General features: G+C 40.2%; 1 protein-coding gene and 1 long non-coding RNA gene across 2 annotated transcripts; both read left to right on the top strand.

Moving 5' to 3' along the window:
• Positions 1-36: 36 nt before the first annotated feature.
• On the top strand, positions 37-10,999 carry LOC138964305 (uncharacterized). The gene is made up of 2 exons (XR_011455070.1): positions 37-4,137; positions 4,197-10,999. It is a non-coding gene; the product is annotated as an uncharacterized lncRNA (long non-coding RNA).
• A 1,099-nt stretch (positions 11,000-12,098) lies between these two features.
• On the top strand, positions 12,099-15,627 carry LOC138964306 (sterile alpha motif domain-containing protein 3-like). Its single transcript, XM_070336221.1, has 2 exons — positions 12,099-12,341; positions 13,893-15,627. The coding sequence occupies exon 2, from the start codon at positions 13,901-13,903 to the stop codon at positions 14,822-14,824; it is 924 nt and encodes a 307-aa protein (XP_070192322.1). The 5' UTR covers positions 12,099-12,341; positions 13,893-13,900; the 3' UTR covers positions 14,825-15,627.
• The last annotated feature ends 8,462 nt before the right edge of the window (positions 15,628-24,089 follow it).

The following is a 24,089-nucleotide window of genomic DNA, read 5'->3' on the forward strand; positions in this document are numbered from 1 at the left end:
GGGGAAATGAGGTGAGGGGGATGAGGGGATGCATCACTGCAGAGCGCCTAGAACTGTACCCACGGAATATGCGCGATATAAGACTCATTGATTGATTGATTGATTTCTGTTTTATCTGAATCTCAGTTGTTCCAAAAGCGAAAGATCATGGAAAGGTGGACATTACAATAATTATACTGTGTCGTTGTCTGCAGTGTTTATAGTCATCTGCTGTGCACATAGTTCCATGTTTCCTGGTGTTTAGGAAGACATTGAGGATTTGATAGATTCTATGAAAGAAGAATCGAGAGAGAAGCGAGTTTTGTTTTATCACGCTTTGCTATCACATTTTGAAGCAACAGATGCTTGAATCCAAATTAACCCAGGTTTTGTTTTCAAACCAGTGTATGCACCCATACTCCCTTCTCCGTACTACCATATCTGAAGCAGAAAGAGTCCATATCGGAACTTGCTTCTTTAAACTGAATGATCCCAGAAATGGAGATGCTGTGTGTTCCTTTATGCATCAATGTGAATACTTAGTTTGATACAATGCCCCATTTGTAGAAATTGTGGGTCACTTTCTCCCAGTGGAAAGCTAGAAGCAAAAGATTTGCCCTGCCCTGGTGCGTGCATGTTTAAGTGTAATCACCCACCCGTGCACGTATGGTTGAATGACCGAGGTCTTTTACCTGCCGCAGTGGCGACACGTGGTCAGGACATGGAAACCATCTCTGAGTCTGCACTTAAAGTTGACTCGGCCAGGCCCGGATTCGAAGTAGTGACCCGCTGATCACAAGTCCAGTGCTATACCAACTGAGTTACAGGCACCCACCCCCCCCCCCCCCCCCCCCCACCCCAGGTCCCTTGATCTTGGGTAACTGTACAAATTTGAGCCTATCAACCCTCCTTACATCTGGTTGTAGGATACACATATCTGTGCCTCTGTTGCAGCAGAAGTATTTTTGAGTCACTTGAGAAAAAGTGACTCTATGTAATCGGTCAGTGTTAGTCTGTCCGGCCGGCCGGCCGTCCGGCCAGCCGTCCGGCCGTCCGTAGACACCACCTTAACGTTGGACTTTTCTCGGAAACTATCAAAGCGATCGGGCTCATATTTTGTTTAGTCGTGACCTCCAATGACCTCTACACTTTAACGATGGTTTCGTTGACCTTTGACCTTTTTCAAGGTCACAGGTCAGCGTCAAAGGAAAAATTAGACATTTTATATCTTTTCTCGGAAACTATCAAAGCGATCGGGCTCATATTTTGTTTAGTCGTGACCTCCAATGACCTCTACACTTTAACGATGGTTTCGTTGACCTTTGACCTTTTTCAAGGTCACAGGTCAGCGTCAAAGGAAAAATTAGACATTTTATATCTTTGACAAAGTTCATCGGATGTGATTGAAACTTTGTAGGATTATTCTTTACATCAAAGTATTTACATCTGTAGCCTTTTACGAACGTTATCAGAAAAACAAGGGAGATAACTAGCCTTTTCTGTTCGGCAACACACAACTTAACGTTGGGCTTTTCTCGGAAACTATAAAAGTGACCGGGCTCAAATGTTATGTGAACGTGACTCATTGTGTTGTGAATAGCAATTTCTTCCTGTCCATCTGATGCCTCATATAATATTCAGAACTGCGAAAGTGACTCGATCGAGCGTTTGCTCTTCTTGTTTCCTGGTTGAAATTGCTCTTTGCAAATCCATTTAATTGAGGTTTTGCTGAATGGGTCACTATTCACTGCATATAAATAATCATTGAAAGACATGCTGCTTGTTTATTATTCCATATCACAATTGGACGGTATATTCATCTTCTATATATATATATACGACTTGTGTCTGTCTGTCTGTGTGTGTGTGTGTGTGTGTGTTCGCGATGCACGGCCAAAGTTCTCGATGGATCTGCTTCAAATTTGGTGGGCATATTCAGGTACACCCCGGACACAATCTGGTCGATGAAAATTTTCAACACGTGCTCTCAGCGCGCAGCGCTGAACCGATTTTGGTTTTTCTGTTCATCCATTCCCAGTAACTCTTCCTTATCTTCTCCAGTGTTTTGCGTTTATCTCCCTTCCTTCGTGTGGCGTCAATCCATATTCACGTTACTATTTTTAGAAGGTCACTGTCCACAACGCTCAATCCATATTCCCGTTACTATTTTTAGAAGGTCACTGTCCACAACGCTCCTTATCTTCTCCAGTGTTTTGCGCGTTTATCTCCCTTCCTTCGTGTGGCGTCAATCGCGTACGGTGCGCCACTCACCCGGCAAAGCCGGCGTACGGTGCGCCACTTCGCCGGGTATTCGGCTCTACTTCTTCCCGGCGAAGCCGGCTACCCGGCGAAGCAGGTATTCATCTAGTATGTCATATTTTTAAAACATATTTACTGTATGTACTTTTTCATGTGATTGCTATCTTCTATTCTTTTCTGCAAAGATGCCAACCAAGTGCCTGGTTACTGCAATATTTTCTGTTCTTTAAAATTACTGCTAATCGTGTCACTGTGAAGTAATTTACGGTGAAAGGGGACTCTTAAGTTTGAAGTGTTAATGTTGTTTGCTCTTGAAACATGAAAATTGCGTGTTTCACAACTCTTGATCCGGTATTTTGTTTCTTGAAAGTTGTGCATATATTTTTGATACATGTACATGTGTAAGTATCTGCTGTGTGAGAAAACGACAATCGCAGCGAAGAACTGACTCCGATGTGTATGTTATGCAGTGTCTGCACGATATGACCCCATTTATTTCGAAAATATACACATCAGAGTTGTTGCGGCAATGCCGGATCGCTTGCAACGAGTGATAAGGGACAACGTGTTTGCCTGAGGTCATGTGAGTTTTGTTTGCGGTGGTGGTCACGGCAGCGTGGGAATCAGACACGTGTGCTTAGCGATCGTTGCAGGCCATCAAGTGAATTGTGGCTCCAATGTGCAGATTTTTTAAAGCGAAAGGCGTCGTATCGACTGGACACTGCATAACATACACATCGGAGTCGGTTATTCGCTGCGATCATGGTTTAACTGGTTGACCACATGTTTCCTGTTTGTATGACGTAAGCGGGGTGCAACTTTTCCACAACGTTTGCAAATCCTATTCAGCTGGGGATAAATGGACAAGCAGACGAAGAATGAAGAAATGGACTGTTTGCATTCAGTAACTTATCTCCATGTTTTCTTTGTTTGTGCAAATCGAACAACCAACATTATATTATTCTTTAAAATAATGTATGTGTCCTCATGAATATTTTCAAGGGTTTTACCGCTTGAGAAGCATTATATGTATTTATGGATAGCATACATTATAAACACATGTAGATTTGCTTGCTGGTTTGTATTTGTATCTATTGTGACTGTATCAGATTTTGTGTGTGTGAGCGATGTATATTTCTAAAATCTTACATCTGTATGAGTGCATTTTATTGTTTTGATTTGTTTTCTCAATTATAATTATGTGTAAAACATACTCTTTTTATCTAAAATCCTGTGTGATATGCATGCTTTTACATAGCATCTTGCTGTTGTTTACTCTGCCTTTTAAGCAAATTATTATTTGTCAATGTCATAATTGTATTTATTTCTTCTTCATCTGTCTCAACTTATATTTTTTCCTGGTTCTAAAAGTACATGTAGCTCTCTATGTGAGTCATCAAAGGGCATCAGCCAAATTTGTCCACTTTTCTACTTGATGCATGCATGATGGTTTAGATAGCCATTGTCCACTGCCATTCTTACATGGTGCCACTATACTTAACAAAATGTATCAAACGGAATCTACCTCTCATTGCTGTAAAGTAGAAATTGCTGTGAACTCACAGTAAAAAGAAGAATAAAGATTCATGTTTTTTGTTATAATTTTATTTATGCTGGAAGGTGTTATATGTAATTTCAAGAACAAAAAAAAATTGCTTTCAAGACCAGCACTACTTTTTTGTATTGGCCAAAAGCATCTTGTAGAATTAACGAGGATGGCAAGCAGACCAAGCATCTGTTCACAGCATAGTGATTCTGAACAATATCATCTAACAGTGGAAAAAAAAAATTAAGTAATACCAACCAAGTCTTAGCTTTGGGCAAGGGCCTTTTTTCAACTTTCAGAGCAAATTACAAGGGCTTTTCAAGTTTTACAAGCTTGATGTCAATGATGACTAGGCTTTGAAAAGTAAGCGCAAATACTGCGCAAGGGTTTACTCAGTTTGCCGCAGTACTAGGCTTTGAAAAGTAAGCGCAAATACTGCGCAAGGGTTTACTCAGTTTGCCGCAGTATAAACATGTAAAGGGCCTAGGGCCATAGGTTAGGCACTTAAAAATGTCCAGTTATTATTATTATTATATACAAAATGTGTACTCTTTCTTTTAATTTTGTGTGAGTGCCAAATGTTCAGATGTTTATCTACTCTGATCATAGACCAAATAGCCATAGACCAAATAGCCTGGACTGCCAACTCGTCCCGTGACCCTTCGAGGTTACGACTCTCGACTTTCATGGGCGCGTCGCGTCCGGTTTGAAAGGCCAGCGATTCGAAGACAGTGAAAAGAAAGCATGCTCCAGTTATTTGTGACAATGGGAGGTGACAATGAACTGGATTTTCCAAAACTCCAAACTAAACTTAACAAAACTCATCGAAAAACATGTTCCATATGCACTTTAGCTGAGTTTATTTTAGCATTTTCAGAACTTACCTCGGCAACTTCGTCCATGTTTACAATCGACACCGGATATCACATCCCCCTGATTTCTGAAAGGCTTGTTAGCGTAGGTTCCTAAATGCGAGAGGCCGCTACCTCGTAATAGAGAGAAAGAGCGGAGAGAGAGCTAGTTGGCGGTCCAGGATAAATGGTCTATGCTCTGATATACTCTAATCTATGTTTGCAATGGCTGCAGAGAAAGTGTTCTGGTCTTTGAGGCTCATGTTTGTGTGTCTGTGCTCAACTGTTTTCTGCTTTTGACATTGGTTCACAGTATACAAATGAAATAGTTTTGATGACATGAGTTTTGTCTTGCTTTATTGCTTGTATTTTTTCCGATTTTGTGGCTTTTTTTTTCCAGCATTATGTCACGTAGTTCTGGTTTAGCTTTAACTCATTCAAAGCGCGTCTAAATTTCCCCTGTGTTCCCTGCCAGCGCGCGATTTAGAGCCATTTTGAAAAAATTATTAAAAATCAACAACACAAAATAACCTTACATACCTTTATGAGGAATCGCTTGACAAGTGGCCCCCTTCATCCCCCCCTTCCTCGTCCTGATATGGCTCTGCGTAGTCGGCTGGACGTTAAGCAACAAATAAACAAATACCTTTATGTTTTGCAAAGTTTGGAACTTACTCTTTTAGAAAATATATGAAACATTTGAAAGTACATACCTTTTGTTGTCTTCATATCCAGGCAAAATATCCAATTTGAAGCAAAACAAAAAAACTTGTTACGTCATGGGTTCATCATACACAATGTCATGATCGACACTTTCATTGCCCGAATCATCACCCAAATGATCGTCCATTGGCACAAACTCGTCACCAGAATCTAAAATATCATCTCCACTATCATCATCGCTAAGGTCAAGATCAGAACCGTACTGAATAACAAGTTCTAGCACTCTTTTCAAGTTACTACGTCTCAGCAGAACGATCCGCCATCTTTGAAAAGTCAAAACACGTGGGTCGCACACCGCCAACAAAATTAAATTAATCCCAACAATTGAAGGGAAGGAACTGTTTACAGTGAATGGTTCCACTGTAGACAGATAGAAGTTCATTGCAGGGGTTGTTTCCCTTGGTCAGCAGGACCGTTTACACCGTTAAAAATTCGTGATATCCGTCGGATCTCAAGTGCCGGCACGCAGCCAACGCTAAACACAGGTGTCGGACTTCCAGGTCCGACGCGCAGCGAATGAGTTAAAGAGCATTATTCCATATTCTCCATATCTGTATTTGCACGTTCTTGTTTCTTGTAAATAATTAATTAATTATGTCTTCACAACCTTTGCTCCGTTTTCACTGTTTATGTTTGATCTCTCTACTAGCTTTAATGTATCATTGGTTAAATGAATACAGTGGAACCCCCTTTTAAGACCCCCCAATTTAAGACTTCCTCCTTTTTAAGACCTTGCTTTTTCAGATGTTCTGTTCATAAGCTCTGTAAATTTACCTCCATTTTAAGACTCCCTCCTTTTTTAGACCTGATTTTCTCAGATGTTTTAAGGTCTTAAAAGGGGGTTGCACTGGATCTTTATTTATCACAAAGTGCTGTTGTGAGTGGTACATGACTTATTTGTGATGAAGATTCTTGTGAGATCCACTACATTGCTCCACATAATTTCATTTCCGCCACTTGGGATCAAATCCGCGCTTGCTTGCAGAATACAGAATATTTTTATTATTGGTAGCTATTGCTCGATATAGTTTTCTTTGGTTGCTTCCCTTTTTAACAGCTTCAAAGTTTTCTTTGCTTGCTTCCCTTTTTAACAGCTTCAAAGTTTTCTTTGCTTGCTTCCATTTTTACTCCTGCAATGGACTGCTTTAGAAGTGTAAAGGCACCAGTCACATGACACTTGTTATTTTTAGGGAAAATCGCTTGCCGATGAAATCAGAACAAAACAAAAAAATCAAGTCTTCTTTTGCATTTATTTTCCACAGTAAGTGGAACAGAATTTCTTGTTTTGGGTGATTGAGATAATTTGAAGTTCTGTCTTCAAAACTGCTGGATATCATCAACTACTTATTTGTGTGAGGAAGGCGAATAGTTTTGAATTACTGCATAATATATGTGTTATGATATTGGTTTAAACTGCTTCAAATATGATGTGATTTCTGCTGTGAAGTACTGAGAAGAGAAATGATCAAAATAATAACATGTGGATGTGCAATGCATAGAGTGGTCTAGTGTATGTGCTCGTACTGCTGTAGCTTGATAATAGTTTTATAGACCTTGCTTCTTTGCTTACACGGAGCATGCAGAAATGTTGATATTTAAATTCCGTGAGTAAATAACATGCACAAAAACTTTGGCTCTTATGACTTATTCAATGTACTGAAAGTGCTTCATTATTCTATTTACTGAAGCAATACACAAAAACGGAAGGACATGTTCCCATCTCTTTGAGTGCCGCACGAGAGAAAAAGGTTTTCTTTGGGATGAATATGTGCACTATTACCTGTAATATGAGCCCGTTCAATGTCAGGACACCTTGAAGTGACGGACATATACTGTGGTTTTTAGTGGTCTGCCAACAGAACAAAATATCCTTGTAATAAAAAGCACACATAATCAAGGGATGTTTAAAACTATGTTTCCATATAGCGCTGCGAGCAATGCGATGGTGGCGGCAGTGGCAAAACCGATTGCTAAAGTGGAAACAAAGAACGCGTGTTTCAATACATGTGTGACGAAACCGTAGCGCGGCAGCTACATGCTGCGCGGAGGTTTGGCGGCAAGATTTTGTGCGAAAAAAAATTGCTGCCCAAAGTGGACGTGGTCTTAGTCTTTCCAAATATTCAAAGACCCCCTACAACCAGCTTTACAGTCTATTATTACTTCTTTTTTTCTATTTTCGTCAGATACCTGTATTCTCTGAACTGCACATCGTCAAGCAAGAATTTCTTAAGCATGGTTGTGTGAGTTTTTGACCGATTGATCCTCAGGAGTCAAGCCAGAAAGAAAAATATATGCCTGCCGCGTGGCTATTTATGGGAACACTAACACTAAACTTCGCCACGTCGCTTTATGAAAACATAGCTTAAGGCTAGTCACGGTAGTCTCCTCTCATAATAGGTACCACTGTACCTTAACTGAGTATTGAAACATTCTCTGTTTACAGAGGTACCTGTCCTGAGCGGTAATTTGGGATACAAGCAAAGGTGTCCTTTCATGGAAGGGAAGTTAGGGATAGTAAGAAGTGTCCTTTCATGGAAGGGAAGTTAGGGATAGTAAGAGGTGTCCTTTCATGGAAGGGAAGTTAGGGATAGTAAGAGGTGTCCTTTCATGGAAGGGAAGTTAGGGATAGTAAGAGGTGTCCTTTCATGGAAGGGAAGTTAGGGATAGTAAGAGGTGTCCTTTCACGGAAGGGAAGTTAGGGATAGTAAGAGGTGTCCTTTCATGGAAGGGATAGTAAGAGGTGTCCTTTCATGGAAGGGAAGTTAGGGATAGTAAGAGGTGTCCTTTCATGGAAGGGAAGTTAGGGATAGTAAGAGGTGTCCTTTCATGGAAGGGAAGTTAGGGATAGTAAGAGGTGTCCTTTCATGGAAGGGAAGTTAGGGATAGTAAGAGGTGTCCTAATACAAAATGTATCATCCCATCAGAGTATCTTCATATGAGAAGTTTTTGTAGTATTTAGTCCAATTTTTACTTTAGAAAGGTGGCTATGTATGCTGATATTGTACAAACACTGCTTTATTTTGCATTTAGCTTCAAATGTTATCATTTACATATGTTGTGTACCCGTACACAATATGCAATGCCGTAGAAAATAATCACAGAGACTGTCACAGAAGTAGCTTTTTCTGCCTGTTATTTTCAAAAAAGAAGTAAAAACAATTGTCATCATTTTCACGAGTTTTCATTAACAAGCACCTGGGAAATAAATCTCATGTTCCCCAGGCAATAAATCGAGGTGGTGAATGGGTTTGAGCTTTTAGGTGAAACGTGGATTGTCAAAGTAAAAGCCAATCAGGCTGATTGTTTGATGTGTGGAACCATCGCGGCTTTGGATTTGTGTTTCCGAGGACAATGATTGTAAGCATTCACTCTCAAAGACCCAATCAATGTTGATAATTACCGCGGCGACTCATGGTCAATTTGCAACTTATCTCTGTAATCGCAAAATCCACAACGAAAAGTCATAAACACTTAAAAAGAAAAGAAATATGCTCAACACTTACTGAACTCACACGTATGATCGCAGCTCTGTACATTTTCAAACTGGAAGAAAAGCGTCAACAAGCTACGTTTGACGTCACATACAAGGTTGACGTGTTATCTCGAGCTACTGTGACGATGCTTTGTGGTCCGGAGTTGGATTCTAAAAATTCGTCTCCCTGTGGGTTATTGTGCATTTTGTTGCACAACCAAAATGATGACAAAAATGATGTTTGGTGGCTTGTTGTCAGACCAGCATTTTGTTGTTGGTCCTCGGGGAGCATATATCGCCTTTTGTCTCATATTTATCACCCGCGGCCTTCGGCCTTGGTCGATAAAGATGAAACAAAAGACGATATGGTCCCCTTGGACCAACAAAAAAGCTGGTCTGTCAACAAGCCACCAAACATCTTATATTGTTGTTTGGAAGGGGGGTATGACATATTTTGGCGCTGGTCTTGGTCTGAACACTGTCATGAGTAACTTTGTGTGTGCGGGAGAGTGTGCCCAAGATCAGACAGATTGTCATGCGAGTACCTGTGAGCATTATATTGTTCAGGTTAATTTTCTGTTCAACAAAATACAATGAGAAAAGGGTCTGTGCCCCTGCTTATTAATGCTACATGTACTTTATTTGGAGGTAACCTTTTAACTCCTTGTGCCAACGAGACATTTCTGACTGCTTGTACATGAGAGTTTATGACAACTGTATGCTGTCATTCATTTCACAGCATATCCAGTTATATTTTTAGATTAATATGGTTTTATGTTCTACCGGAAGCACATTCTTTATCATGTGCATCTGAAGAAGTTTGGCTAAATTTGTGACAAATGCCTTGTCTCCCCTTTAAAGTTCTTGCACCCTTTTTACATTTAGTCAAGTTATGACTAAATGTTTTAACATAGAGGGGGGAATCGAGACGAGGGTCGTGGTGTATGTGTGTGTGTGTGTGTGTGTGTGGAGCGATTCAGACTAAACTACTTGACCGATCTTTATGAAATTTTTCATGAGAGTTCCTGGGTATGATATCCCCAGACGTTTTTTTTATTTTTTCGATAAATGTCTTTGATGACATCATATCCGGCATTTTGTAAAAGTTAAGGTGGCACTGTCACACCCTCATTTTTCAATAAAATTGATTGACATTTTGGCCAAGCAATCTTCGACGAAGGCCGGACTTTGGTATTGCATTTCAGCTTGGAGGCTTAAAAATTAATTAATGATTTTGGTCATTAAAAATCTGAAAATTGTAATTAAAATTATTATTTTATAAAACGATCCAAAATTACGTTTATCTTATTCTTCATCATTTTCTGATTCCAAAAACATATAAATATGTTATATTCAGATTAAAAACAAGCTCTGAAAATTAAAAAATATAAAAATTATGATTAAAATTTAATTTCCAAAATCGATTTAAAAACAATTTCATCGTATTCCTTGTCCGTTCCTGATTCCAAAAACATATAGATATGATATGTTTGGATTAAAAACACGTTCAGAAAGTTAAAAAGAAACCCCCCGCGGGTTAGGGGGAAGAATTTACCCGATGCTCCCCAGCATGTCCCCAGCATGTCGTAAGAGGCGACTAACGGATTCTGTTTCTCCTTTTACCCTTGTTAAGTGTTTCTTGTATAGAATATAGTCAATGTTTGTAAAGATTTTAGTCAAGCAGTATGTAAGAAATGTTAAGTCCTTTGTACTGGAAACTTGCATTCTCCCAGTAAGGTCATATATTGTACTACGTTGCAATCCCCTGGAGCAAATTTTTGATTAGTGCTTTTGTGAACAAGAAACAATTGACAAGTGGCTCTATCCCATCACCCCCCTTCCCTCCGTCGCGATATAACCTTGAACGGTTGAAAACGACGTTAAACACCAAATAAAGAAAGTTAAAAAGAATAGAGATATAGAAAAGCGTGCTATCCTCCTCAGCGCAACCGCTACCGCGCTTTTCTGGATTGTTAATTTCCCTGCCTTTGCCACGAGCGGTGGACAGTGTACGGTCTGGCGGAAAAAATGCAGTGCGTTCAGTTTCATTCTGTGAGTTCGACTGAGCTTGACTAAATGTTGTATTTTCGCCTTACGCGACTTGTTTATTACTTGTGTATGTGTATTTGAATATTATTTAACAAAATAAATTGAGACTTTGAAATGTTACTGTGTGTTGAGTGTTGGGTTTCATGGTGCAGTACAGTGGAACCCCCCTTTAAAGACCTCCCAATCTAAGACTCCCTCACTTTTAAGACCCTGTTTTCTCAGATTTACTGTTCATAACCTCTGTAAATTTACCCCCATTTTAAGACTCCCTCCATTTTAAGACCTGATTTTCTCAGATTTTTGAAGGTCTTAAAAGGGAGGGTCCACTGTAATAGATGCCTCAGCATCTTCTCCATGCACTAGCAATTTCTGCCTGTATCTCTTGATACGCACTCGTACACACATACACACACACACACACACACACACTCACCCACATAGACACGCACAGACGCATAGACACACACACACACACTCGCCCACATAGACACACACACACACTCACCCACATAGACACACACACACAGACACACTCACACACAAAACAAGAGAAAAGAACACCCAAACCATCCTTTGGGCATGGCTTTACATGCTGGAAGTGGTACAGACAATACAGTTCTGCTATCGAGACAGAAAGCACCATTCAATCAAAACGTATGCTCTTGAAATGGTTTAATTAGGCCATCAAGTGCATCTGACTGAAGACATGGTTTACTTCTGTACCTGTCATAAGGTTGCATCATCAGGGCTCTTGCAAGGATTTTGTTTCTTCAGCAAATTTCTCAAAATGGCAATACGATTATCAGACATTTTGTGAAGTTAAAGGCAGTCCCTGACGTCAATATTCCCCCACTGTGAACAAGTTTGGCTCTGTCGAAATAATGGCAAAAGTTCCGGTAATTTCAAAGGAGTTTTAGTGTTTCTTCAACTGCCAACGCCAAAACCCAACTTTATTCAGTTGACACAAAGAATAGTACTTTTTCTGATCCTTTAAAAACAAAAAATGTTACTACCTTTTTGTTTTCTACTTTTTCTGATCCTGATTCATTGCAAATCAATAATTGTCTTCTCTCTCCCTCTCTCTTTCTTCTTAGGGCTACACGCGCATACATTGCCGACTTATTTTATATATATATATATATATGTCAAATTTACAATTAAAGGGGGGGGGGGGGGGGGGGCGTGTCTACAAAGTGCGCAGAAAACAAAACAATGGTCGCTCCCCGACCTTGACCTTACACATCAGCAACCAGAGAATGTGTCGGAACGAACATTTGTTGCAGGTCTATGAGTTGCATGAGGTTCATGTGGTCTGCTGGAAGTAAATCCGCCGGTGTATTTTCTGTGACATTGATTTCTTGCCACTACTTTAACTGGGAGAGCTGAGTGCGGCTTATTTCTACATTTTAACTCACGAAGTACTGCTTGTGACAGTGCGGGCATTTTGTTTCGTCTGCTCCAGGTGAATTGTGTTGGTTTGGCCTGGCTGTCGGGTCTTCTTTCCTAAAGTTCCGCACTTGTATTTGAATGCTAGAGGAGCAAAATGCGAATGTATGTGCTTACACGGCGTCTTTGACTATTATTTGCTTCTGTTTTACAATCTCTTGGTTTTGCGTTTTTTGTGTGTGTTTTTTAATGCTCAAACGGAAATGACTTCTCCCTTTTCATCCAAAAAGCTGTTTTGCATAAAATATTTTACTGCCCCAGACCAGCCGGTACCCACACTAAACACTCTTCTAAACGCAGATTGGCACTAGGTCAAAACCTCTTTACGGGGCAATTTTTGTTCCTTCATTTTTAATCCCGTCTGTTTCAACCCGCCTGCGTAATACAGGGTTGCCTCCCTTGACGTCTTGAGTCCAGAGTTACAGAGACACAGAAGAAATCGATTTGATCACACTGTGTCGTAGATAACACCTTGAGCCAGCCTGGTATCTTCTTCGTTGCTAATCTAAAAACAATAAAAGCAGGGTCATAATGTTGCGCCCACTGACATGCAGTTGCCATGCAACAAAAGTAAAAGAATTGATTGATTTGGGGGCGTGTCATCTTTGCTATTCTGTGTACGGGTGTGTGTGTGTTTTCATTCGTAGTATCACTCTCAATTCACATTGGTAACGTTTGACCAGCAGTTTGTCAGACTCTTCCACCGAATATGTATAACATTCTATTAGACACCCAGAGACAGACAAACCAATCATCCAGCTGAAACAAGCATCAGAAGCATGGGTTGTTGGTGGTTGGTTTTTAACATCCCCTCAACCTATGTGGATATTCCGGACCAATGGAAGTTTAGAAGCATGGAAGAGTGTGTGTGTTTGTTTGAGTGTGTAAAAGAGAGAGAGAGAGAGAGTGTGTGTGTTTGTGTGTGTGTATGAGTTTATTAGTTACATTTTATGACAGCTCTTGTTCAATATATTTAGTCAATTTGATGGTGTGTGTATGTGTGTGTATGAATAAAGCAATTCTGGGATAACTATTTGACAGATGATTGTGGGGTCTTAAAAGGTTTTTTTCTCCTGTTTAAGTGTTATTGAGTCCTTTCCTGAGCATTGTATTTGTCAGCAAATTAGAGTTTTGTCTCTGTGTGTGGGTGTGTCAGTGGATGTGTGTATGTGATGCACAGACATGCAAGTGAATGGCAGACTTATCCTTGTACGTACTTGTACACATATCATTTAATCATGTATACATGTATATATATATGCATGAAGTATAAATTTCATAATTGTACACTATTTTTTTCATGCCTCTTTTGATGCTATTAGGCAAAGAGAACTACAAAATGTTAACATGCTGCTATAAGAACAAGTCCAAGATTTGCAAAATCGCACGCGTATCGAATACGTCTCTCGCAGTTGGTACGCATAATTTGGCAACTGCGAGACGCATTCGCTGCGCATAATTTTGCTGGCTGGGACTGATTAGGAAGACCCATAAGTTATGATATTGAGATCTCCAACTTTCTTGATTTGCTTGTTTTGTATAGTCACAATTTGAACTTTGTTTGCAGAACAGTCCATGATGGCACAAAGGAACACAAAACGTAAACATGCAGCGATGACGGCAGAACTGGTACCAGCCCCGTCAACTGCCAGTAATGTAGCTGCCGCCATTAAACAGGGTGTTGCCGCTGCCGCCGCAGCTGCGTCTAGCTCGGGGGATGCTGACACAGACTCTGATGAACCTAAGAAAAAAGGTCGGCCTTCCACTTCAGGGAACAAACCTGCTGAAAATGAAAAGAGCCCTGAAGAAATTTCAGAATATTTAGAGGAGACTTTCGATGTGCGACGCTCTTTCATCACGCTTGAAATGCCTAGCATTCCAGAGGTGAAGGAGACTTATCCATACCTGTTTCGTAACAAGCACATGCTGTTGGAATTCCAGCGCATCTCCAAGGTAGACATTGACCACGCTATTCAAGAGTACTGCGTCAAGTACGCACCGGCGATCTTGGCGGTCGCTCGCAAGATGCCGGGGGCGGCGTCGATTCTCAGACAAGCTGAGCAGGCCAAGGAGGAGAACGCCACGCTGCGTCAGTACTGGGACATGGTGTCGGCTATCTGCCTCCTGCCGCTTCTCCACCGGGAAAACCTGGTGGAGATGGTTCACGAGGTGGGCGAAGATGACGAGGTAGACGCCACGGGGAAGATCGTTCCCATGCTGGTCTCCAAGGGCAACATTTTCTCCTCGGACCAGTTCTTCCTCATCGCGGAGGAGACAGTGTTGCAGGAGTTTGAGGAGTTTACCATGGCCTTCGGTTCGCTCTTCGCTAGCTACTGGGTTTTCAACATGGAGTACCCGCGCACGCTGAATAACACTTACATGTTCGTGCAGAAAGTGATGCTGCACCTCCGCGGCGACCAAACCCCCCTCCCCCCTCCCTGTAAAATGCTGGTCCAACAACTGACCAAGTGGTCCAGGGAACACCGGAAGAAGAAATGAGTTGGGCCAAATCCCTGCTGTTTAAAATTGTCTTGAGGTCGGTTGAATGGGTTGACTGGTTTCTGAGAAACTGTGTAACTGGAAGTGTTTTTTTGAGAACAGTGGAAACGTCCTATTAAGACCAGTAAAAATTCTGAGAAAATCATGTCTTGAAATTGAGGAAATTTACCGAGGTTATGAACAGAACATCTGAAAAAGCAAGGTCTTAAAATTGGTGAAGTCTTAAATGGGGGTGGGGGGAAGGGGTCTAGAATGAAAACGTTTTCTTTGTTTTTGTGTAGCAGCATAATCCACACAACTGATGGGAGTTTTGTTAGAAAGTTCCAAATATGCTTATCAGAACAAAACGTTTGTTCAAATGTCAAGACATTGCCATTTAGATTTCGATGCTACAGTTAAGTTCAATGTACAAACTCTTTGAGTATCACATTTTTTTTCTGTAAGGACAATCGATTATCCAAAAAGAGAAATGGACCAAGATCATTTATAAGACTTACAGTAATACTTTCTCCCCTCCCAACATGGTCAATCAAACAGCCAATTAAAAAACGGAAATATATTTGGATGACCGTCTTCTTTTAGTCACAAATAAAAATTTTAAAAACCAGAAACTGTACAGGAAGTTTAAAGGTGTGTTCATGAAATCCAGGCACAAATGGATTGCAGTAAATATAGAATCTCCTGGCAACCTGTAAAAGCTTTCATATGAGAGTTATAATTTTCAAGAAGAAGTAGGAATATTTTATGGTGATAGATTGTCAGTAAGTTGGTAAGATCTGATTTTTATCCCACCTCTTCCCCCCTCTCCCCCCTCCCCCCCCCCCCTCCCCCTCCCCCCCCCTCCCCCCCCCCCCCCCCTTGGAAATATCCAGTGCACTTTATTTTCATTTTCATTCTCAAGAGTTTTCCTTGTTGAAAAGTTTGACCCTGTTTATCAGGAGCAAAACACTGTACATGTAGCTGTAAATGCAGGCCATTGAATTACCTTGATACATGTTACTCAATGTTATTAATTAATCGCACACTAGAAAGCAGAAAGACAGCAAATTAGTCCTTCGCTTTATTTGTCTTAGATTGTGTTTTGTGTTGTGTTTCTTCTTGATTTTGTCCTGAACTGAATTCTGTAGGAATTGGTAATGTTTTGTCATAGCAATCTGTCTTTGCATTCAGATCTGTTTGACTATTATCTACAAACTCGCTGACATGATTTTTACTGTTCAGTCATTTTTTTAAATGGTTTCTTATAATGGATATGTACCGATGCACAAACTCATTTTGATTCATTAATTGCCATTGCAATGATGTCTTTTTATTTATTCAGACTGATTCATTGAAATCCCTCCATTGGTATGCAGACTGGCTGAGGTGCTAAATACTACAAATACATCACTAACATCATAACATCAACAACAAAATCATATTTTCATCCTGTCATCTTTTTTCTCTGATGATGTTTGTATTGTGGGACTTACACTTAAATCTACAATTGTCATCATTGGATGACATAGTTTTTTCATCCTTTGACGTGTCATTTGTTGTGCACTTTACCCGTATTTGTTCAAATCTCTTATTGGAATGAGCTTCTTCAACCATGAAAACAGCATTTTTGTTGTGGATGAAAAGCTGCGGAGACGATAACAGGTATTTGAATAGCATAAAAACAGGCGCAGTTGCCTAATGGATAAGATGCCAGCCTCCCAAGCGGAAGGTTGTGGGTTCGAATCCCGACCACGCCTGGTGGGTTAAGGGTGGGGATTTTTTTTTCTCCCAGGTCAACTTATGTGCAGACCTGCTAGTGCCTTATCCCCCTTCGTGTGTACACGCAAGCACAAGACCAAGTGCATATTGAAAAGATCCTGTAATCCATGTCAGAGTTCCGTGGGTTATAGAAACACGAAAATACCCAACATGCTTCCCCCAAAATCGGCGTATGCTGCCTGAATGGCGGGGTAAAAACGGCCATATTAATACAAATCCACTCGAGCAAAAAGATGAGTGAATGTGGCAGTTCCAGCCCATGAACGAAGAAGAAAAGAAGTTGTGGATGAAAATCTGCGGAGACAATAACACGTAGTTGAATAGCATAAAGAGGAATACATGTATGTGAAGCATTTATATACATGTCTAAGTTTGTTTGAAAAATAATCTAGTCAGCAATTCTGAGAACTTTTTGTGGCGGTGCATGTAGACTAAAAAAAAAGAAAAAAGTATTAATATCCTGGTGAAGCACCCTCAGAGATGTTGCTAGGTTTTTTCTTTTGCAAGTTTGCCAATTTGTTAATGTAAGTTTCGACAATTTTCAGAAGTCGTTGACGTCAACTTCCCTGGACCATGAAAAGCTGCAATTCTTGGCACCACCTTTCTCCCAACCATGCAAACATTTTGCAATTAATTTTGCCGAAATAATAGCAAAGTGATTTGAAATGTGTTTCGCCGACTGCTGACGCCAAATGAAATTCCTGCAACTTTGTGAAGAGAAGTTTCCTGTCGTTTTTTTATGTTTTAGCTATTGTTTCTATTGTTGCTGTTGTAATGAATATGACATCTCTTTTATATTGCACTGGTGGCAGTGAATTATTGGGGCCTAAAGCTTGTGGAATAAGCTGATCAAGCTGTTCCCGTATTACCCCCCGCGGGTTAGGGGGAAGAATTTACCCGATGCTCCCCAGCATGTCGTAAGAGGCGACTAACGGATTCTGTTTCTCTTTTTACCCTTGTTAAGTGTTTCTTGTATAGAATATAGTCAATTTTTGTAAAGATTTTAGTCAAGCAGTATGTAAGAAATGTTAAGTCCTTTGTACTGGAAACTTGCATTCTCCCAGTAAGGTAATACATTGTACTATGTTGCAAGCCCCTGGAGCAAATTTTTGATTAGTGCTTTTGTGAACAAGAAACAATTGACAAGTGGCTCTATCCCATCTCCCCCCTTTCCCCGTCGCGATATAACCTTCGTGGTTGAAAACGACGTTAAACACCAAATAAAGAAAGAAAGATGTTCCCGTATTAAATGACTCACACAGTGACTGAGCAGGTTGTGGAATCAGAGATAAGTGGAGCAACAGATGTGGCGGGGAGGGGGTGGTTGGGGAGGGGGGGGGGGAGGGGGGGTAGGATTGATGGGTATGGGTCGGGTACATTACAACATCACTTGCATGCAGTAAGCTGATGAGGGAACAGATGTTGAGAAAAAATGGGATTGCATTATGTTGCAACAGAGGGTTAGGGGCTGTTTGTTATGTTAAAGTGAGGTGTTGGGATAGGTGCTGGTAGTTATCTTTTCATTTGTGTTCAGTGACATTTTTTAATGTTGTTTTGCGCCTGTTTTTTGTTTTGCACACGTAATACGAATTTACTTTTTTCAAGTCTTCTCGTTTATGCTGTTGTTGTGTTAATTTTGTTTTGCTCTACTAGTCCAATTGGGTTTTATTTCCTTCTGTGTACAATAAATTGTTGTGAATATGAAGCCATGTTTGAACTAAAGAGGCAACAAAGGTGCATGGCAGGCCCTCAAGGTTTTAGTCACTTGTTTTTGCTGCCAGTCTTCCCATATTTATTATGTTCTGTACCCACATGTGTCATGTTCTGTACCCACATGTGTTATGTTCTGTACCCACGTGTGGTATGTTCTGTACCCATGTGTGTTATGTTCTGTACCAACATGTGTTATGTTCTGTACCCACATGTGTTATGTTCTGTACCCACATGTGTCATGTTCTGTACCCATGTGTGTTATGTTCTGTACCAACATGTGTTATGTTCCGTACCAACATGTGTAATGTTCTGTACCCACATGTGTTATGTTCTGTACCCATGTGTGTTATGTTCTGTACCCACATGTGTTATGTTTGTTCTTCTTTTCAAAGTCTACCCGCAACCGGTTATCATTATTTGATAGTGATATAAGATAAGTCAGTATTTTCCGATTTTGATCTGCTTGAAAATTACTTTCAGTATTTGGTATGACATGTGTTTCTATCCACGTGTATACAGAGGTGCTCCTTCAAACTGCATGGTTTTACACCAATTTGTTTTCCCCAATCCTGTTTTGTTGAAAACCGATCTGATTTTGTGTTTGCAGTTTTGTGTTTTGCATCTGTACACATTGTTTTATTACGATTATGTTACATGTGTGTGATAATTAAACGATATGAACAGGATAACCGTTTTCATTTCAAACTTGCACGTTGTTTTGTTCTTAAAATTAAACTGTACTGTTGGTACCTGCGATGTGAGGCCCCTTCAATGAGAGGACACCTTCTGTTGTCCCGTTGTTAATATAACGCTCTAAATATGTCATGCATGGCCCATACCATCTCGACTTTGTGGTTCAAGTTATGACATTGGGTTTTTGTTTTGCTGGTACACCAATCTGAAACATGCTCAGCGGTATGGTCCTCTGGCATTTTAGGATTATATACAGAAGAAATTTCCAACAGTGTCAGAAATAGAGGCACTTTTGTGAGGCCATATAGGTCATACACGACCCAAGATGCACGGTGAAGGTTAAGCGGACCAAAACCTTATGTCTTGATTGCTGTTGGTGTTTGAGAAATTGTTGGTATAGTGAAGAAAAATGTGTAATTTTATTACTTATTTGGTTTGACCCATGCGGGAGTTGTTGGGATGGAGGCTTACACCAAGTGTGAATTGAAGATTTTATCTGAATTTTCATCTTGAAAAAAATATTCTAATTACAGAGTAAAAACACAATTCCAACTGACTGAAGAAGAAATCCTAAATATGTTTGAAGCATTGTGTGTTTTTAAAAGGATATTTGTACTCATCTTCACACGGGTGGGCACCATAGGTCAAAATGGCAAAAGCTGAAATGAATTGTCAGAAAGATATTATTGAATAGATCAAGCTTCCACGGGAGCGTTTTAACTATTTCTGACTGCTCTGTTGTAAAACTAATGCAGCAAACTCCCATCCCTGCATATCATATGCACAGTGGTACCTGTGATGAAAGGACACCCTTGGGGTCAGCCAAATATGTCCCCACATTGCAGATGGCCTTTCATAAAGGAGACTGACTTTTGTTGAATTAATGAACAAAGCGACAACAAGAAGTGTTCTTTATTGAGAGATGTGCTCTCGTCAGATGGGCCTCACATTACGGAGAACACAGTGCGTGCGATGTGAGACCCCTCTGCGAGGACACCTCCCAAAAAAGGACACTTGTCAATTACTGGCCACCTGCAATGCAGGGACTTTTCAGACTGATCAAGGATGTCCTTTCATCAAAGGTACTGCTGTATTATTAACAGAGCCGAGTGTAAGCTGATACATTTTGTTCTGTTTATACGCGCTTTACCTGCTCATAGCTTTATTTGAATACACAAACTCTCCAAATAGCTCTGTCTGGTTTGTATGGGTTGTGAAAGAGTGAATTCTCTTGCTTTTGGTGAGGCAAGCTTTCCACACGTGCTCTTTGTCCACGTGTTTCAGACACACCCCCTCGGTAGTGACTGGCCTATAATGTCACGTGGAAAAGTTTGACTCAATAAGAGCACGAGTATTCACTCTATCAAAACCTATACAAACTCAACAGAGTTATTTGTGAACATCGTATGTTGCTTATAAAAACACCCCCCGCGGGTTAGGGGGAAGAATTTACCCGATGCTCCCCAGCATGTCGTAAGAGGCGACTAACGGATTGTTTCTCCTTTTACCCTTAAGTGTTTCTTGTATAGAATATAGTCAATTTTTGTAAAGATTTAATTTTAGTCAAGCAGTATGTAAGAAATGTTAAGTCCTTTGTACTGGAAACTTGCATTCTCCCAGTAAGGTAATATATTGTACTACGTTGCAAGCCCCTGGAGCAAATTTTTGATTAGTGCTTTTGTGAACAAGAAACAATTGACAAGTGGCTCTATCCCATCTCCCCCCTTTCTCCGTCGCGATATAACCTTCGTGGTTGAAAACGACGTTAAACACCAAATAAAGAAAGAAAGAGTTATTTGTGAACATCGTATGTTGCTTATAAAAACGTTCATGACTGTATACGGTCATTTCTTTTGGACACCGGCCAGCGTTTTTTTAACTAGAATGTTACACGATTTTAGCTACAGAAAAAAAGCTACTGTTCTACTTTTGGTTTGTTTGAGTATAGGTTTATGAAACAAATATTTGATGCTATTACAGTGTGAGTTTCATGATTTGGCTGTTCGCTGTATTTATGTTCTTGGATATATATGTGTGTGCTGTGTAAGAATCTCATCATAACTGCCTGCCAAAGAAGTGAAAACAAAGCTTTAAAACAAAGCAGAAATTACTCTGGCAAACTGTGGATGCACTTTTTTTTTACGACTGGTTATACAGTGTTGGTAATTTTTGGGCACCTTGAAATAAATGTTTTGAATGTTTGGCTGCTGGGAAATGTTGTATATAACTGATCTGATTCTGAAGAGACTACAAAGTGCTTGCGCCCCATTTTGGTAAGGCGCACATGTTATTTTGTGCCCTTGCATTGTATTTTTGTATAAAACAAACATCATGTGATCATTCCTCATTATTTGTTGAAGAACATTATCGTTCTCATGAAAGGTGTCGGAACCCCTTTTTCTCTTTTCTTTTCGTGCTTTCACTTTCTTCTTCATTGTCGCTGATGTACTGACCAGGCTTATTGCATGTAGATCATTTTTTCATTTTTTATTATCACTACAAGGTAGGACAAGATACCCAGTATGAATCCAGAAATGCTGATTTGCTGTGCATAGAATGCATTTTGTTTACTAGAAGAGTTTATCTGTCACCTCCCCGACCCCTAAATCAGATGTTGTGCTTGGAAAGTCAGCATTTATGGAATAGTGTCCGAGGAGATTGAAATGCCTTCCACATGTTGTCTTATATGTACTCTTTTTTGTGAAGGGGCCCCGGCATGGGTCAACTTTATGTGCAGACTCAGAGACGGTATCCATGTTCCACCCTCATGTCACCACTGTGGCACGTAAAAGACCTCGGTCATTCTGCCACAAGTGCAGGTGGCTGATTACACCAAAATATGCACACACCTGGTTAGCGCAACTCTGTTGCTGCTAGTTTTCCACTGGGAGGAAGCAACCCAAATTTTCCAGTGATGGAACAATAAAGTAACGAAAATGAAAAAAAAAGTATCTCTGCAGGCCAGATGTACCAGATACTTTTTCGCTTTGGTATGGATATGATACATTTCTGTTGTCTTTTTTCTTCTGTTCATTCTTCAGTTCTTTTATGGTGACTGAATAATTGCAAAAGGTGAATGAACAAAGGCATGGAAGAGTGGCATTGTATTACTACAGTGAAACCCCCCTCTTAAGACCTCAACAGTGGAACCCCCGTTTTGAAGACCTCCTAATATTGGAGAAAATTGGGTCTTAACCCTTACACTGGTGCAATTCTGTAACACATGTTACATAGCCACTGGTGAATTAACAGAGAGAAAAATAAAGAAAAACAGTCATACAGGTTTTTGCATCCATGGGAGGTAATGGGAACCGACCAAACAGACTGAGCCAGTAGCGCGACATATGTCGTGACAACCAGGTGACAGTATGCATAAAGTAGCGCGACAACCAGCCTAAGGGTTAAAATTTGGGAAATGTACAGGTGGTGAATGGGTTGTCTGAGAAAACAGGGTCTTAAAATGGAGGAAGTCTTAAAATGGGGGGTCTTAAAATAGGGGTGGAATACACTGTATAAATGTATCCTTTTCACATGATCCCTATGCATTAGTGCTTTTATTTGTTACACCAATGTTTGACCTATGAACCAGCACCCTTTTAAGTCCCATTACTTTGTTTGGTTACCCTTGTAATTAACATGAAGGGTACAAGTGATCCTTTAATGTGAAGTTACACATTAAAATGATTGTTTCTTGGTTGTGAGTTAACACTTAACCCAATGCCCCCTGAACCGCCCGGCATGGCCCGCCGGAAGTGCCCTATGAAATCCCTGAAACGCCCGGCATGGCCCGCTAAACACTAGGTCACCTACTTTCACTTTCGCTTTGAGCCTTACCCATAAGGCCTTGCGACCGGATGTGATTAATGCACTTCCTTCCGGCTGCTTCATTCTAGCGTTTGCAGAGTTTGAATCGATGCGATAGTGTGTTAGCTGTGAATTTTCAAAGTTTGAGATTTTTTTGTCTGACAAAAAGGCGTTGAACGAAGGTTTGGAAGTATGGTGTTCGATCATGGGGAACTCAGATGACGATTCTGACATGCCTTTCGAAGGTTTTCTACTTTGAAAGGGGATGAGTCTGACATCGATCTGGGTGTTGTTATTCGACAACAGGACTTTCGGGAGGATTTTTCTGGGAGTTTTCAACATATATTGGTGATAAGGCTGACACGCTGGACGTTTTTGAAGAACACTTGCTGGATTATTTTTTTTAAACAACATTTAGTACATCGGAAGTGGACAGAACATACTTGCATATGAAACTATAGTGTATTCTCGAGTTATTCTGCCATCTTCTATATAAATGTGAGTACTCTATGATTTTATATGAATTGTTTTGTTTTGTATGTGTGCATGTTGTGCGGAGTAGTTTCCCTTTGCTCAGGATTTAGAAGGCTGCCTGCCATTTTTTTGTCAGGGGGCATTGGGTTAAGACAAGTTTATTTAAGTTTCCACTGTGGTGCAATTTTGTTTTGTTTTGTATACAGTGATAATGAATATCTTGTTTTTATGTACAGTTTGGTTCATGGTGGATAGATATAAAATCACAACCCCAACTTTGCAGCAGTCAACTGTGCACTGAAACTCTAAGAATGGGTGGAAAACCTTTTTTAAACACCCTCACACTGTGTTTTTGCCTGTGAAAGACACCTTTGAGCAGAGACGAGAGTTTCTGACTTTATGGAGACCAACTAAATGCTTCCTTTTTTCCCAGTGTGTCAACATACAAATTGAGAAAATAAAACATACTGAAACTGAAATATACGTACGTTGTATTTGGATTTCCCCACATACGTGAAGTCACATTTTTAATGGGATCTGAATGGGCATTTTCCCTAATTGCTATGTCAAAATGTGCATGTGTGTTGTCAAATTAGATTAAAATGGCTTTTCAACAAATGAACATTTGTTTCCTGTTTATGTCCACAAAAGTTTGCCATGTTCTTGGTATTATACTGTTCAAAAAAAGAAACGCATAGTTGCTACTTGCCAAATTTGTTTTATTTTTCGAAAAAATTAACAGAAAATCCAATATTTAGATTATTTGTTTGAAATTTGGTATGGACACAGTTGAATGCACACACAGTTCATTTGCATCTTCAAA

This window comes from Littorina saxatilis, linkage group LG4 (assembly GCF_037325665.1).
Source record: "Littorina saxatilis isolate snail1 linkage group LG4, US_GU_Lsax_2.0, whole genome shotgun sequence".
Taxonomy (NCBI): domain Eukaryota; kingdom Metazoa; phylum Mollusca; class Gastropoda; order Littorinimorpha; family Littorinidae; genus Littorina; species Littorina saxatilis.

Bases quoted from the DNA above. Each gene is read 5' to 3' on its own strand.
- LOC138964306 (XM_070336221.1), top strand. From the start codon at position 13,901: ATGATGGCACAAAGGAACACAAAACGTAAACATGCAGCGATGACGGCA.